Source organism: Lutzomyia longipalpis, chromosome 1 (genome assembly GCF_024334085.1).
Source record: "Lutzomyia longipalpis isolate SR_M1_2022 chromosome 1, ASM2433408v1".
In the NCBI taxonomy this organism is placed as follows: domain Eukaryota; kingdom Metazoa; phylum Arthropoda; class Insecta; order Diptera; family Psychodidae; genus Lutzomyia; species Lutzomyia longipalpis.
Window position 1 is genome coordinate 27801032 of NC_074707.1, and position 17282 is coordinate 27818313.

The following is a 17282-nucleotide window of genomic DNA, read 5'->3' on the forward strand; positions in this document are numbered from 1 at the left end:
TTCGGGAGGATGCAAATGGGTCGTTCCGTGATGCCCTGCAGATGCGGCTGTCCGTGCGTTGTGTGGTGGCTGGTTTCCTCCCTCGCTTACGTGTTGTCTTCGGTGCCAAAGCGTTGTACACCATGTTACGGGAGCAGCCCACCAATCGAGAAATCTCGGAAATTGTTTTCTTTGCCTTGTGGAAGGTCAAGAAGAAATAGCAGCTTTTTAATTTCATTTAAAATAAATATTTTTATTTGTAAAAGAATTGAATTAATAAATTTAGCCATCATGAGTATAAAATAGGTAAGTATTTCTCTTTGCAAAATAAAATATCCCATGGTTGCAAAATGCATTTTAAAGCTTTTTTAGCTGCTAGATGACAAAGCCAATTTTAGCTAATCTACTTAATATCCTTTCTAGAGTCCTTTCCCTGACAGACCTTTTTTAACATTAATATTTTGATTTTTTTATAAGAAATTGATAAGCTTTGTCCGTGAATTAAAATTCAGATCTGTCAGGGACGTTGGCACACAGCTGAACTTTTAGTCCTGCTGCTGTGTCATAAGAACTGTGATCATTTCACGCCATCGCGTTAGCATTTTTGTGTAGATTTCGTGACTGTCGCGGCTAGGTTCACAGACGCATTGCACATGGTGCGGAAGAAGACGCTGGAAGAAGCTGTAGTAGCTCTCAATGTTTTCCGGATCAAGCTTTCGCGTCTCATCGTCTTGCAGGTACATTGCGTATTTGGCACGATAGGCTGCCCCCAGGAGGGCAGCTTCAGTAGCCGATTGCACATAGACAGGGGCATTGAACACATCTGCCATCACCTGCAGGATGGCTTTATTGGCCGACGCTCCACCCGTGGCAAGGATACGCGTATTCTCGCCGAAAAGGAAGCCCATATCGCTTGCAATGGCTCGCCGGTGGAGCATTTGACCCTCAATTAGAGCTCGAATCTCCGTCTGTGGAGATGAAAATTTGGCAACACCCTTGGCAGCTTCGGGATTACTTGACGAGGAATCTTTGTTCCATCGCAGGGTGCCCTTGACATTGGGAATGATTTCTTGATTCACAAAATGCAAAGCCATATTCCCGAAATTTCCTCTCGGCATGGATTCCAGGAGTTCACTGAAGTAATCCCAGCTGTTGTTGCCTTCAGCGTGTTTGAATTTATCTCGCACGAGAGAACCGTTTCTGAAACTGATCATTTGGTTAAATGGCTTCGTTGAAATAGTTCAGAAAATCTCTGATAACTCACCACAGCATCCCCATGTAACTCTTTGTGTCCGTGGGATGGATGAACACATGCCCTTCCTCGAACTTTGGTGGTTCATCGAGTGTCATCATGACCGTATCACTTGTCCCGAGAGATAAGACCAGCCAATCTCTGTCCACAACCATTCCCGTGAGGGCTGAAGGATTATCCCCCGTGAACGCAACCACCTTGCAGTTTGTGCTAAAATTGAATCTCTGCACGAAAAAGGGGGCAATATCACCCAAAACTTCCGTACTGGATCTCAATTCACCAAGTCTCGGCTCCAAATCAGGAGCACAGGAATTTATACATTCCTGTGACCAAGTTTTCTTCACAATATCCAGGAGATTCATGCCTGAGCCATCGGAGTAATCAATGGGAGCTACAGCCCCAAGGAAGATCGATGCTAGGAAACTACTGACAAGGGATATTCGCTCAGTGTGCTCATAGACGTCGGGACGTTGCTGGAAAATCTTTCTAATTTGCGGCCCGGTGAATCTTTCGTAGCATTTTGAGCCGGTGAGTTGGACCATTTGATCACGTCCCCCAATGGCTTCCTCCATCTCGTGGCACTGCTTTGTCGTCGTGCCGTCCATCCAGATGGGCGTGCGGGTGAGCGTGAAGGCGGAGTCGTCAATTTGCATATGGAGGAATTTGTCTGGATCGAGATTCCCGAGAATTTGGACACCGTGACGGGACCAGTAGACCGATCCATGTTGCTGTGCGGCACCACTTAGTGCTGCCACAGTACTGAGATCTGCGCCCTGGACCACCAAACGATCCAACACCATGTCCAGGGCCTTCACCCACATTACCGGTTGCACAAAGAATCTTGAATAAAATATTTCATTTCATTTGTAGAATTTTATTATTTGTCTTTTTCATGCACTTCTAGTGCTCTATATGTAATAATAAAATTCTTACTTATCTCTCTATCTTTATGATTTATTTGTAATTAAATATGGAAAATATATTGAGATATAGCAAAAAAATCGTTGAAACTGTATAAAGATCATAAACAGAGATCACCATTCATTTATGATCTTTAGAATAAAAATATTTTTTTCTTTAAAAGTTTTCTAAGACACATTAAGGGGCTAAAACTACAACTTATTATTAGTTTTTGGACTTAGCTACACTTTGTTCAAATCAACTTTGCATGAAAGCTCTACCTGGTTGTTACGTAGATAATAAATGTAACCAATGAAAAGGATTTGTTTAAAATCCGCCAATCAGAAGTATTTTTTTTTTTAAACAGAGATTGTTCTTTTAGTTTCGTTAGTTAGTTTTTGTTAGTGGGATTTTTAGTAGGGCTCAAGTGCATGCTTTACTGAAATTTTAGTAACAAAATTCAAAGATTTCAAGGATTTCTTGGTCGCTGAATAAGTCCCATTATTTCTAAAATAATCTTAAATGTAAAATAATTCTTAAGAAAGAGGAACCTACTCTTGCTTCTGCGTACCCGCATTGACGCCTCCAAATGTCCGAAAACCCTGAAGATCAGAGTCGAACTTTACTTCAGCTTGTGCCAGCACTTCCAGTGTGTTAGATAATTGCACCGCTTTGAGCTGCAACGGAGAGAGGGAAGGAAAAAATCATAATAAAACATAAACACTCGGATCACGTCACAAAAGAAGGTTAATGAGGACAACGAAAAGCACGCGGTTTTAGCAAATCTCAGTCTGGCGTTCAGTACGCGTAGAAAAAGGCACACAAATTCAACAAAAATGCAAATTAGCCGCTCACACGTGCGTGGGAGATAATGAGTAAAATTTACTTTCTGTATTTAGGCAAAGGTGCAAAGAGAAAAAAAAACTAAAAAAAATAATAATGCAAAATACACTTTAACAGCCCAATTATTTGGGAGCAATTGGATTCAAACTGTGAGTGTAACAACATATTGGATGCTGATAGAAATGAATAATTTTTAGCAAAATTTAGATCAACTTTCCATAAAGAAACTGACTCTTTTTTCAAAGTAATTGTCTAATTAGAAATTTTAGGCATATCTATAGAATTAATTTTTTGTCCTTTTACATATTAGAATTTCCTCGTTGACTAAATATATTTTCCTATTAAAAAAAAAAAAATACGTAAATATACAAAACAACTTTAATTTTGTAGAAAACTAATAAAAAAAATAAATAAACCTGATTTGGTATATTCTATCAATTAAAATTAGAACTATTGAATAGGTTGTAAAATTGATTTGTTCTTGAAACTGTTGCGTGATATCTCGCAAAACTTATAATTTGTTTCAGCTGTGCTAATAAAGAAAGGCGGAAAATAAATAAAATTGATAGAAAATGACCTTTTATCAGTTTACTGTGGATAATCAATTTTTTACTCGAGCTCCATGAATTATTTTTCTAAAAATAAGCCACATAGTTGATAGAAAACAATTTAATATTTCAAGCATTTTCTTTAGAATCTTTTGTTTTTATATTCTGTGATTTTATGTGGGCCTATATAATTTTTATTTAGCGCTTCATAAAGGTGAATGAAAAGAACAACGTCGTGTAATTTAAATCACACACTAGATGGCTCTCTTGCAGAAAGGCCCTCTACCGAGATTTTTTTTTAATAATAGCTGGGTTACTTGATAGAGATCTTTAAACTTAGAGCCATTCTTTGATCGTCTAACTATTAATTAGGACCCTTAGGACCTCAATCTACTTTTCTTTTTCTACAAATTTCAGTGTAAAATATTCCTCTGCACTACTGTATTAAAATAACTCAATTATTTCTACATCAATTGATAAAGTGGTTCGCCTCATATTATCACTATTATCTCAATTAAAGATTTTTCAAGGAAATTTTATTTAAAGGTTTGGAGTTAGTATTAAAACGGCAAAAGTTAGGAAAATTCCTTTATAGCACTCCCACACAATTTACTCAATTTCTCGCCCAACGGTGTTGAATTTCGGCTACACCTTTATATCGGCAGGTTTATGTGGGTGGGATGATCAGAAGAGGATTTTATGACAGAGAAGATAAATAAGGATATAAAAATAGAAAGGATATTTACCTTTTGCGTGCTGAGGTCGAATCCAAGGAAAGTTTCCTGCTCATGCGAAATCATGTTTTGTAAGTACGGGCTGTTTCTACAATTAAGGCACAATGTAAGATTAAGCACTTGGGTGAAGTGAGGAATGACTACACTTGCACTCGGCTGAGGATTATCGCCAAATGCGGAGTTGATTAGCAGGGAACACAGATAGATTTTTACAACACAGAAAAGCTGCCGCAATGTTTTTAAGTTTTATTGTTGACAGTAACGAAAATTAATCCCATTAAAATTTCCTTCCTCCATTATTTGAACATGAGTTATGGACATTCCTAGGACATGTCGTATGATATCACTTGACGAAATAATCTTATTTGAATATGAGAATTTTTTTATTTTTAGCTTTTCTTTAGTTTTTCTTATAAGAAATGACATCAAACAGTACCTAATGAAGTAGTATAAAGAAATAATTTGAAAATAAAATCTACGAAAACTCATCTACGCATCTACTTGTGTCTGAGCTGTTGCGGAGAATATGTTAACTAAAACCATGTTATGAACAATATAAAAAAAATTTAATCAATTCTATTTTAACTCATCGTTTTAAAAGCCAAAAAAACTCATTTCATTGAATAGTTCCTACGGTATGTCCCGTCACACATTCCCCAAACACCTGGGACAATTATTGAAAATGTCATAAGTGCAAATTTGGATGTGGCGTAGGATATGTCCAATGGCAGATGGCGGTATCAATTGCAGATGGCGTGCGTGTCATTGTAGATGGCGTTGGAAGCGTTAAAAGTAATTTATTATGATATTTAGTGAAATTGCAATAGAAATTAAGTTTTTCTACTGATGGCTGATTCATTTTTTGGATTCGACACCTCATTGCCGGTAAGTAGGGCTTGGGGTGTGCTGCGTGGGCAGAAAGGGGGCGCACGTGGGAGGAATTGGGGGTGAAATGTGCATCTGTTTGGGGAGAGGGACAACCCAAAGGTCACAGCTCTTTGGAATTTCCACGTTTTGTGCGTTTATTTAACCCACTGCGTGTTATGTAAAGCCCAGAGAGAGTTTTCTGCACCCCCAAGGATTAGCATTGGGGCACCACGGGGCATATTTAGGGGGTAAAAAGGTGGGAAAAATGCAGGGAATGGTGGTTGCGCCCGGACGTCAAGGTTCCGGAATTTCAATCGTAATTCCACGGTGGGAATGTTTTTCTTGCAGCCGGAAGATGACTTCGGAGACGGCCTGGATGATGATGATGAATTGGAGTACGATGCCTTAAATGATGAGACATTCGGAGCGGCCGTCAGTACGGATTGGGAGGGTATCCATGAGAACCTCGTGAAGCTCGAAAGTGAGAAGAAGCAGACCAATGAGAAGCCTCACAGAGCACCTGTGGAGAATGCAAATTCTTCCCGGAATAAATATGGTGCTGACTTGGGTGAGTATCAACGCAAAGATCTTGCTTAGAGAGCAATTGATTAAAACTTTCCCGGAAATTTTAGATGTGAACCTCTCACGAGTCTCTTTGGACGATTGCTTCCTGGAGAATTTAGATGACCCCGAATTGCCACTAAAATTGGATTCCAGCGTGTGGTCATCTCCGGTGGATCACAGAAAGCGCGATGACCCGTACAATGCCTTGTCCAAGCCGGACATGTCAAAAGCGCCTAAAGCCCCCGTGCTCAATTCCCATTCTCCACTCCCGAAAATGTTCACCGTGGAGGATATTGAGCGAAACATCCGCAAAGCACAAACAACACCACGAGACGCTCTTGGGGCTCTCGGGATGCCCCTCCATTACGCCCCGGAGCCGCCGAAGCCACCAAATCTGCCTCCGCCACCCAATCAGCTGAACTGCCGGTAAGATGAGAATTCCCCCAAATCCGTGACAAAACAGATTTAATTCCCATTTTGTTTTAGGCACATCATGCCGCCACCGGGAATTCTTCCGTCCCCACTGTCGCAGGCACACAACGTTCCGCTCTACAACGTTCCGATGGCAAAGCAACAGCCGCCACCCTTTCGACCACCCCCATCGGACTTTCCGCTAATGCACCTGATGACTTCCATGGGCGGCCCGCCGATGCCGCGTCCCATCCCACCCGCCGGCATGCCCCAAATGCCCTACAGCAACATGCCTGTAAGTACTACGCTCTTTCACGCATTTCCTACTTCTTATTTCCATTGCTCTCCACATTTTAGTTTAGTTGGTCAGAGGCTGTCAAAAGGGGGGGGGGGGGGGTAAATGTGGAGGGGATTCTTAGCTGTTTTTGTTTATTTTATACAAAATATAAGGTCTCAACGGTGCAATATGCGATAAAATGGCATTGAATTTTGTAAATAACGTTCAATATCACACAGAGTTGATAATTATAGATAAAGATTTCTCTAGGATGCATACGCTGACCCAAAGACTCGATTTTGAAAATGTTTCATTTTGTACAGTTATTTTATGAATATTAAGTTCAAATTAGTACAAGATTATGTCTTTACAATCCCTGATCATTTTATGATCACAAAAGGACATCCCCAAGTACTCACAGGATCAGGAAGGATGAAAAACCGAAAATTTTTGAGTTGGAATTTTCTGTCAAAATGTTTTATTTGAGCACAAAAGAACACCGAAATATTATTTTTAGTTCCATCAGCTCGCTAGATTGATCGCGGACTTTAAAGGGTTAATTTGCACCACAGAAAGGTTAAAGCTTGACTAGAAAGAATAATTAGGATTTTTGCAGATCTCTGGTTCCAAAACAATGCAGCAAAAATATCGCAGAAGATCGATTTAAAGTGCTTTGGACGTTTTTTAATGAATCCTTTTTCCTTGATTTAATCACGACGCTACGAAGACAAATCTATTTTCAAAAAAGAAAAAAATGTTGAAAGCTCTGAATTAAATAAGTACAAAGAAGAATAAAGAATAATAATCTCTCAATATAATATGTACTCATTTAGTGAGATAATATGACAAAAGCCCTCGAAATACCTCAACAACTATTAACTCAAATACCGAGATAAAATTCTATCTTATCTACAAATAAATGATTATAGAGAAAATTCAATTTTGATAAATCGTTCGTAATCAGAGAAATTCTTCTGAAATATAAACTTTGAAAGATTTTGTAAATAAAAAAAAGCATAAGAATAATATTTCATTCAAAATTTATGCAGAGGTGTACGTAAAAATTGATAAAAGAGTGTGTTTAGAAAATAAATATTTTTTTTTTAAATTAAAGAACGCTACAAGTTTATGAAGATTGCGATGAGATTACTGAATAACATTAATGGGCATTGTAATCAAATTAACTTTTTAAGAACTTTTAAGAACAGAAACTTTTTAACGTATTTGTTTATTTTCAGAAGATTGACGTTTTCATAATTAATTTCTTTTTAAGTTTGACATTATCTCTAACGTTTAGGCTTTTTTATCGTTTAACGTGTTCATTTAATATTTAACATTTGATTTTTCTTCTCTAACGTTTGACGTTTATTTCCAAATTTTGATGTTTTTTTAACATTTGACATTATTTCAAACATTTGACTTATCTTAATGCTTTTTTTTTAAAGTTTGATTTTTTTTCCTATGTATATTTTTTAACGTTTGCCGTAACTTTTCAAGTTTGACGTCTTTTTATCGTTTGAAATGTCTTCTTTAACCCTTGGAGGATTTTGCTGGACACCGTGGACAATTTGACTTTTTTCAATCGCCACAGTACTAAAATCTATTGAACATTCTGTGATAAATTCTACATCTGTGGATACATTTCAATTACTTCAGGATGGTCGAAAAAAAACTTGGAAAACATTTTCTTTTTCAGAGAAAATTAACATCTAAGTTTTGAGGTTAGAATCCTCGATCCTTTAAGTGTTAAAGTTTGATATAACTTCTAACGTTTGAAACTAAGATTTTATATTTCTTAAACGTTTGAAAATCCTCTTTTAGCATTTTTAATGCAGGAATTTTGAGTTTGAAAATAATTTAATTTTAAAAATCTCTAGATTTCCCAGATTTCCTTAAGATTTCTTCTAGAAGGAAATCCTGTTTGTTCATGTCGTTCATGTTTAGACAAAGCAAAAACCCTTCTTCCTACCTACGTCAGTGGAATTACATTATTTTGCAAAGAAATTCAAAAGAATTCGTTTTTTTTTTAAATCTTCCAGATGCATTCAAATTTTGGGGGTGTACGACCACCAATGCCAGGACAGCCGGGCAGGATAAATCCCCTGATGAATGGGCCACCATTTCCCACACCACCACCTCCGACTTCGCAGATGCAAAGCAATCCCGTCAGTGTGAATCAATACAATAAGAGATTAGTGCAAGAAATACAGCAAAACCATCCCATGCTCTATTTCAATCGCATGAATAATTTCGATGCCGGGAATAATTCTTATCACCAGAATCAGATGAATGGAAGCAAGAACAGCAATCAGAATCATCAACAGCAGCATCGCTTTAAGCAGCAACAACAGCACAAAAGTGATGGCAATTTGGTGAGTTTATTGAATATTTATATAAATTTTGTGGGGGGTGTAGATTCAAAATGAATTATTAATTTATTGAGAATATTTTTTTGTAGAATTTGGAGGAGTATGATGAATATGCAAATTTAATGAGTCAACGAAATAAGCAGTGGCTGATAGGGATTCAATTGCTGCAACTCAATACGGAGACACCCTACATTGATGACTACTACTACACCGTCTTCAAGGAGAGACGTATGAGGCGTGAGCGCGAGAGTAAGGCACATCGGGATAATCAGATGAATCATCCCCTGACACAGCCCAAGGGTCACCAACAGCTCGTGCTCATGTCAATGGGGAAGAATGGGACGAATCAGCGAAATCACGATCGCGATAAGAAGAATCAGGATGCAAATAAGGGTGACAAGGAGATGACACCACGAACGTACACCCCGTTGCAGTTTGAGAATAGCTTGGGGAAGCTTCAGTGTGGCAGTGTGACGGCACCGCGGAAGATTATTGACATGGATATAATGGGCCCGGAAACGGGGTATCAATTGAATCCGAGCATTGAGTTGAGTACACAGAAGAAATCGCGACAGATGTTGCTGCACATTGAGTCCTTGTACAAAATTGTGCTGAAGATTGAAGATCTGAAGAATCCCATTGCTGTTTCCACGGCGCTCGTGGTGAAGGCGAAGAAAGAGCGCGAGCGGAAGCAGGCCCTGGAGCAGTTGGAGAGTGAAGATCCAGCTGATGGGGAGGGTAAGAGTCGTCAGGCGGTACTCGATGCGATCGATGAGAAGTACCCCGAGCCAGAGAAACTCGATGATCTTCTACCGCAACTTGTGGCGGGATTGAGTGTGGACAAGGTGATGGGAATGATGAATGTACGAAAGGGGAAGACACTGATAAAGCGTGCACTGCCGCATTTAGTGGATGAGGAGCATAAATGGCAAGTGTGGCAGGCAATTTTTGCTGTTCTTCCGATAATCACCAAGAAGGATCGTGATGATACAGACGGTTCCCTCGGGGGGCTCTTTACGGAGTTCAAGAATCATCTAATTGTGGCAAAATTGGGTGACTTTATCACAGTTCCAAAAGCAATTATTGCAGCCAGCAAGAAACTGAACTTTATTTTTGCGAGTAAGGTGAGTCAAAAAAAAAACGTACTGGTAAGCTGACCAAGCTTACGAGAGCTGTGTTTCTTTCAGTGTACCAATTTTGTGATAGCAAACTAAAATGCAAATTAATTTAAATTACGCGCAAAGTCAGGAAAAGTTGAAAAGTCATTCCCCAAGAAATTTTTAAAACGCCATATCTCGGGAACGGCTCCATAGATTTTCGATTTGAACTATCGTTGGAAAGGTCTTAACCTCAACTATAACATATTAAAATATGAAGTTGATCGATATTGGCATTTTCGAAATATTCGAGTTTGAAGTTTTCGAAAATTATAATTTTGACTTTAGTGCCTCTCGCGGTCATTTCTCGAAGTTGCAATGCTCTAGACATTTGTAGGGTTTCATGAAACCTTTCATTTTCGCTTGAGTTGATCAAAATCGGACTTGTAGATCTCAAGATATGACATGTCAAAGTTGGAACTCAATATTTTCAAAATGGCGACATAATTTTTTAAATTTTTTTTTAAATAGATTTTATAGTAGGCTGTAATATATCAAAAAATGAAGCAAATCGATAATGGCGTTTTCGAGATATTCATCGAAAACTCATCGAAAATTTTGTTTTTGATTTTTGGCCCACTAGCGGTCATTATTGAAACTTCGGATGTTCTAGAAAGTTGTAGGGTTTGTTGAGAACTTTCATTTGTGCCTGGGTTGATAAAAATCGGTCAAGCCGTTTTCGAGTTATGGTCGATTTTTGATGAAAAATTGTGTCGGCCTATTGACTAAACCGATGACCGCTTGACCGATTTTCGAAAATGAGGTATCGTTGGAAAGCTCTTGATGGCCACTGCAACATATAAAAATTTCAAATTTTTAGCTATAATAATAGGGCCTGAGATATAGGCAAAACAAAATTTGGGGGTTATTCAAAATGGCGGTCGCGGGGGTGGGGGGAGTGGGTTTGACATCTTTGCGGTTTACCGCAAGTCTTTATCTATTACCGTCCTCTCGCAATTTCGGGTTGAACTACGGACGGACGGCCGGCCGGAAAAAATTTTTTTTTGGCGCATACGTTTTTTTTTTTTTTGGAATGTGGGGACCCTAATTCATGATCATCCCAAGTTTGAGCCCGATCTGACGACTTTCGATTTTGTTCGGTACACCAAAGCTGTGTCTGAAAGAAACACAGCTAAAAATCATTTTCACCTTTTAACGTTCAATCATTACAAAATTGTGGGAATCTTGTAAATCCATTTCGGGGGCGGAGATTAATGAAAAACTAATCAAAATAGCATTTAATTGTAAAGCTCTATTTACATATTGCAATTTCATCTCCTCTGAAGTATTGTGAGTGTTGCAATGTTTGTTGACAATCCTCTCTATGTTTTTGAAGTGAGTGTGTGTGTACGTTTTGTGTATAACACTTCAAAATGCCAATTTTACCATCAAGCCGGAACACTTTGGCAAACTCTCTAGTACTAATTAACATTGCAATATTTAATAACAATGTGCGCATTTCACAATCTCCGGGTGCATGAGCTTTACAAAATGCATTGGCCCTTCCATTTTGGCGCCATACAAAATTCAAATTAATTGATTTCACTGGACCAATTGATGCACACGGGGAATGATGGCACGGAGGGGGAGTTTGGGGAGGCAATGGTGGATGATTCACAATGCTCATTTTCAAGCCAGAGAGTTGATGATGCTTAGAATAATCCGACATATCGTAGTTTGGATTATCCTCTTCCACTGCTGGCAAAAGGGTGGTGGTGGTGGTTTTGGAATTAAGTGGTTTAACTCGACCCATTCATTTGTACACAAGTGGTGGAGCTTTTGTGCGATTTTCCTGTCACTAAATGGTGGAGTGCAATTAATCTGGCGTGGAAATTAAATTGAAAATGCATTGATAAGTTTTTATTTAATCCCACAGTATTTATGTGACGAGAGTCCTTTGAACAATACCTATAGACTAAAAAGTTCATTTAATTGTTTAAGGAAAATTTCTAAAATTATTTTCTTTGCATTTTTTGAAAGCTTTTGAAGCCTTTTAAAGGTTCAAATGTTGAAGAGAATACAACAAAAAAAGATTTGTTTTCTTGAATTTTTTCCAGAGAATTCTTTGGTCAATAAATCTAACTGCAAATAGCTGAAATGCCAAATAAAGTTTTATTTTAAGTTTTACGAGGCTTTTGAGAATGGATTAGATAATCGTCTCCTACAAAATTGCTTAACCCATTAGGTCCGCGATCAATCTAGCGAGTTGATTGAATTAAAAATAATTTTTATGGGTTCCTTTGAGCTCAAATAAGACATTTTTAACAAAAAATCCAAACTCAGAACAGAAAATGGCTCAAATCACCCAACTTCGTGGCTCATCCAGCCACTTCACCACACTTTATGTATGAGAAATGAGCTGTCAAAAATTCCGCGTTTTGTATCCCTTCCTTCCCATTGGGTCATACGTTGACCCAAAAAGTTTGGAAAAGCATTTTGGAAAATTTGTTCGACTTTCGAGGTTCCCTTAAAGCAATTTTTTCATGTTATTTATTCTATTTATAGGATTCAAGTCGGTTTAGACTATCGGAAAATTATAAAATAGAAAAAATGCTGATTTTCAAAGTGATGAAAATCGAACCAGTTTTCCCAGGTTTGATGCAAAAAATCGTCTATAAAGGAATTAAGTGGACGAATAAAAAAATATGTCTTGAATGATTGATCCTTTAGCTTTACATTGGCGAAGAAAGCATCCAAAAATATTATAATTAGAAGTATCTCTAAAAAATCATTTTCATTTTGGATCAGAGTATGACCCAAAAAACGTTAAAAAAGTCATCAAAGGCATTTTTTGTCATTGCTTCTCTTTGCAACTGATGTATTTCCTTTCCAATTAGTTGGTGTTCCACTTCGTGGCCAACACCAAGTATTGTAATCGTCGGAAAAACCGACCACCTCAGATTGGGCTCAAACTTGGTATGAGCACGTTTTAGACAACCCACATTACGAAAATGGTGGTGGAAAATTTTTGATTCGGTCGGCCTGCCGGTGGTTCAAACTTTGCCTTATATCTCGAGAACGGTACCACATAGAAACTTCCGGTTTGAAGTTTTCTATAGAAATGTGGGTGTAAAATTTCATTTTTTCGCATTTTCAAAATCCAAGATGGCCGCCGTCCGCCATTTTGAAATACCTTTAACTAGTTCCCTTATAGCTACAGATCTGAAATTTTAGTATGTTGTAGAGCTCAATGAGACGTTTTCATCAACAATTCATACTTGAAAATCGGTCAAACCGTTTAGCAAATATGGCGGCCTAAAGCAAAAAGTGTTTTTTCGATATAACTCGAGAACGGCTTTACCGATTTTGACCAACTTAGGTTCAAATGAAAGGTTTCAAGAAGCCCTACAACTGTCTAGAACATTCCAAGTTCCAAAAACATCTGCAAGAGGCGCTAAAAATAAAAACAAAAATTGCCTAACTTTAAGAGGCAATATCTCCGAACATCTGTTATCGTTTTCCTTTAAATTTTGATATGTAGTGGCCTGACTCAATATGTGTCACCAGTCCGAAAATGAAGAAAATCTATGTCGCCGTTTAGAAGATATAGCCATTTGAAAAATTCTTGAATTTGAAAAGTTCTAATAGCCATATCTCTTGAACCGCTTATTCGATTTGACTCAACTTCGTATCAAATTAAAGGTTTTGCAATTATCTGCAACTTTCTGAAACATCAGAAACCTCTAGAACCATTCATTCAGGACGAAAAATGCGAAAAACTCTTTTTGTGAAACAAAAATCCGCCATTTTGTGTTCTAGATATGACCTTTAAAATCATTGAGATATATATCTATATAATAAAGAAAGGATTTCGTTCCTGTACAGCTATGCATTTCTACACCGTTGGTTCAATCGTGATGAAATTTGGTACAGAGACTACTGATACCAGGCGGTTTTTACCAACGGCATTCATTTTCCCCCCAAAGCCCCCCTTCACATAGCCCTCATATAAAATTCATGCTTTTTTGACTACTTTTTGAATTTGGCGCCTTTAATGTTGTGTGAAATTCACTTTTTCTCTTTGAAATATCTGTTGGAGATTTTGCATGGCCCATCTATATAATAAAGAAATGATTTCGTTCCTGTACAGCTATGCATTTCTACACCGTTGGTCCGATCGTGATGAAATTTGGTACAGAGACTACTCTGAAAAAAATAGTTTGTAGCGAGGTTTGTCAAAATTTGTTAAAGGATATTAATTTGGAGGTAAATATGAAATTTAACAAACAAACCTTGTATTTGGAGATTATTGGTTGTAAAATGTTTGTAAATTCAGGAAAAAATACAAAAAACTACAAACATTAACAAACATTTTACAAATTTTTGCAAACAAATTTAAATAAATTTGGAAGAACAAACTTTTTACAAACTTTACAAATATGTTTGTATGATCGTTTGTTTATAGAAACAACCATTAACATATATTCTTGATAAAGTTTGTTAAAAAGTTTGTTGTTTTGGTGCATTAACAAACTTTAACAAGCAATTTTGATAAAGTTTGTTATTTTGTTGCATTTGCAATAAGTGTCATTTTCAAACGCTTTACAAGAGTGAACGCCGTTTAAGAAAAGTGTGAAAAAAAACCGAGAAAGAGAAAACCTTTTATGATTTCGTGGAAAATCCCCAACTCTATGCCCTGTGCCACTGAATGGTAAGACATTTCAAGATAACCTTAATCGTGTATGGAATCATCCTCGAATTAAATATCCTTTTTTATTTATAGGTAATGGAATAACTATAGAGCTTCTGGAGGGAGTCCTGGAGAGCGACATCAGCGTGATTTTCATCCACGCAACAGTGAAATTTTTCCGCGAATGGAGGAAGGAGCAGGTCGTCGTTAATCCTCAGGAGGCCCACAGAGTCCCACACTTTTGTAAACTTAAAAGTGAATAAATTTTGATTATTTTTTTTTTAAAAGATATCTCATTTTAAAAGTAACAAAATATAACAAACAACTTGTAATAGTTTGTAAGGGGGGCTATGCGGATTTTTTTTTACAAATTTTTACAAACAATAACAAACTTCTACAAACTTGGGTATTATTTTTGTAAATAACAAACTTGGAGATTAAAAAGTAATCTCCTTTGACAAAAAAGGGCTTTGACTCCTTTTCACTTCCATGTTTGTTAAAAAATTTATGGGAGTTACAAACTTTGACAAACTCAAATACAAACCTTTTTTTTCAGAGTACTGATACCAGGCGGTTTTTACTAACGAATAATTTTTCTATTGGACCTTTTTCATCTCAATTATTTTCTCCATCTAAAATTTGCGCGAAGCGCAACGAATCCCCGCGAAGCGGGGCGAGGTAAATTGGAGCGAAGCGACAATTTACCTCGTGTTATTATAGCTTGTTTCAAGACCTTTCCAAAACTAGTCAAGAAATTTCTGTAGGTCTTATAGAACCAGAGATATGACCATTTTTATCCATCAAATTGCCGAATTTCACAAAAAAATCAATTTTTGTCCACTAATTCTGCTCACAAATCGATTTACAACGCTTAAACAAACTTCTACACGTTGTGGGACACCAACTCTTATAACTGGACGCGTTATGATTGACTTTTTATGTTTTTTTTTAATTTTAAATTTCATGCCTCCGCGCTTCGAATTTTGAATTTCTGTTATTTTATCCTGAAATTAAATCAAAAGGAAATCAAAAAAATTGATTTAATTGATTTTCATTCTTTATGCCCTTTCTTTGTATCTTCAATCACTCATTGTGTAGCCTTTTTGCGTGTTTTTTTTTCGTGTGAATTGTGGGAATGAAGAAAAAAAGTAAAGACGATTAATAAAGAAATTGATTCGCAAAAAGCAATAACTCTAAAAGGATTTTGTTTTCCTTCTTTGAGAAATATTTACCTCACAAACCACTCGCACCCATTTTCATCTTCTTTTGAAATTCTTCCACCCATTCTCTCAAATACGGAAGATTTCTTAAATATTATATTAAATTACTCTCCCCCATACCACGACCCCTCCAATACAATGCCCGGGGGGAATCACTGTGGGGGGAGAAATATTGAATTTTTGCCGAGACCAACTCAATCTCTTTTTTTGCATGTTTGTTTGCAGTTTGGCATGCTGTCGATAATTGCGATGATGCTTAGGGTGGAAACAATTTTTCAACTGGATGAGAATGAACCCCCGCTGACGGCAAGTAACGACGGGACGGCGTGGGGGCAATTTGTGGCGACACTCGCTGCGTGTGCTGCCAAGCAGCCACTCACGGAAGCTGAGCAGAGTTTAGACAAAGAAATTTTACAAATTCTTCTCAATCATCTACGGAGGTATCCTGAAATTGAGACACAACCACTCACGACAGCTCTATCGCAGGTGGAATTTAAGTAATTTCTTTTAAATGCCCCCACTCCTCATCCCCCCATTTCCGGAGTCCCTCTACAATAGTTTCTTCTATTTTTACTTTTTTATCGTCAACGTCTCTATGGGAAAAAATCTGTTTGTGACGATTTAATCGTGAGTACGGCAATTACTTGCAACTACGGTGAATCAGGACGAAATATCCTGTCGCGGAAATTTTTCTCTTTTCCTCATACCCATAACTGTATGTAATAATGAATTTCTCTGACGATGCTATATTATATTTCATATAATTTAAAGGTGAAATTTTAGGAAAAGATAAACAAATTATAAACAAACAAAAAACAAATAATTTCCTCGTGCAAGTTAATTATTATTTAATTTCTCTCGTCAGTTCAAACTTGTGTTTTTTTTTTTTAATTGCAAGCGCACTTGTTTGGAATAGATGTGAGATATTGTAAACTTTTTTTTATATTGCGCTCTGTAATATTTTATACACCACTATTCTCCCATCCATAGCTCCTTTATGCATAAATTTATTTTCCCCGCTTTGCCTCTTTTATTTTTGTAGTAACACACGATAAATGAAAAAAAAATTATAAATGTGGATGTAAAAAAACGATTTTTTACAATGTCACACAGCAACAAATGGATTTTCTTTCTTAAAACAAAAAAAAAACAACAAAAAATGTAAATTAGGATAAATAATTAACATATTTCTCTGTCATAAGTTAATGAAAAAAAAACTTTTATCTTCTGTTGTAGTTAATAAAATATATTTAATAATGTAAGCAAAAGAATGCAAAACATCAAACATCTTTGGTTCTCTTATTTTTTAAAGTTTAATCTTAGGCAAACAAAAAATTCGATTACAGCTGGTTTTTATATTTCAGAGATTATTGATTAAAATTTAATTTCAAACTTTCAAAATATAAAGACTTTTATTCCGCTTCTGCATCTTAACCTTCACATTTCTATGAGAAAAACAGAGATATATTTCATGTTATTGCGCAATAATTCAAAAAGTTTATTGTATGAAACAATAAGGTTACAGCGGTGA

General features: G+C 36.9%; 2 protein-coding genes across 2 annotated transcripts; one reads left to right on the forward strand and one right to left on the reverse strand.

Annotated features, from left to right (window-relative positions):
• Nucleotides 1-204: 204 nt before the first annotated feature.
• LOC129797545 (xylulose kinase) lies at nucleotides 205-4533 on the reverse strand. Its single transcript, XM_055840251.1, has 4 exons — nucleotides 4269-4533; nucleotides 2687-2808; nucleotides 1244-2071; nucleotides 205-1185 (listed from the first exon to the last, which is right to left on the reverse strand). The coding sequence occupies exons 1-4, from the start codon at nucleotides 4320-4322 to the stop codon at nucleotides 525-527; spliced, it is 1665 nt and encodes a 554-aa protein (XP_055696226.1). The 5' UTR covers nucleotides 4323-4533; the 3' UTR covers nucleotides 205-524.
• Nucleotides 4534-4997: 464 nt separating this feature from the next.
• On the forward strand, nucleotides 4998-17036 carry LOC129797468 (protein PAT1 homolog 1). The gene is made up of 7 exons (XM_055840073.1): nucleotides 4998-5141; nucleotides 5472-5691; nucleotides 5756-6113; nucleotides 6174-6393; nucleotides 8415-8747; nucleotides 8834-9868; nucleotides 15977-17036. Exons 1-7 carry the CDS (start codon nucleotides 5103-5105, stop codon nucleotides 16250-16252), a joined length of 2481 nt encoding a protein of 826 aa, XP_055696048.1. The 5' UTR covers nucleotides 4998-5102; the 3' UTR covers nucleotides 16253-17036.
• The last annotated feature ends 246 nt before the right edge of the window (nucleotides 17037-17282 follow it).

Bases quoted from the DNA above. Each gene is read 5' to 3' on its own strand.
- LOC129797545 (XM_055840251.1), bottom strand. From the start codon at position 4,322: ATGATTTCGCATGAGCAGGAAACTTTCCTTGGATTCGACCTCAGCACG. The intron at 2,809-4,268 runs GTAAATATCCTT...TCTCCGTTGCAG, and splicing joins TCGACCTCAGCACGCAAAAG to CTCAAAGCGGTGCAATTATC. The intron at 1,186-1,243 runs GTGAGTTATCAG...CCAAATGATCAG, and splicing joins AGTTACATGGGGATGCTGTG to TTTCAGAAACGGTTCTCTCG.
- LOC129797468 (XM_055840073.1), top strand. From the start codon at position 5,103: ATGGCTGATTCATTTTTTGGATTCGACACCTCATTGCCG. The intron at 5,142-5,471 runs GTAAGTAGGGCT...TTTTTCTTGCAG, and splicing joins GATTCGACACCTCATTGCCG to CCGGAAGATGACTTCGGAGA. The intron at 8,748-8,833 runs GTGAGTTTATTG...ATTTTTTTGTAG, and splicing joins ACAAAAGTGATGGCAATTTG to AATTTGGAGGAGTATGATGA.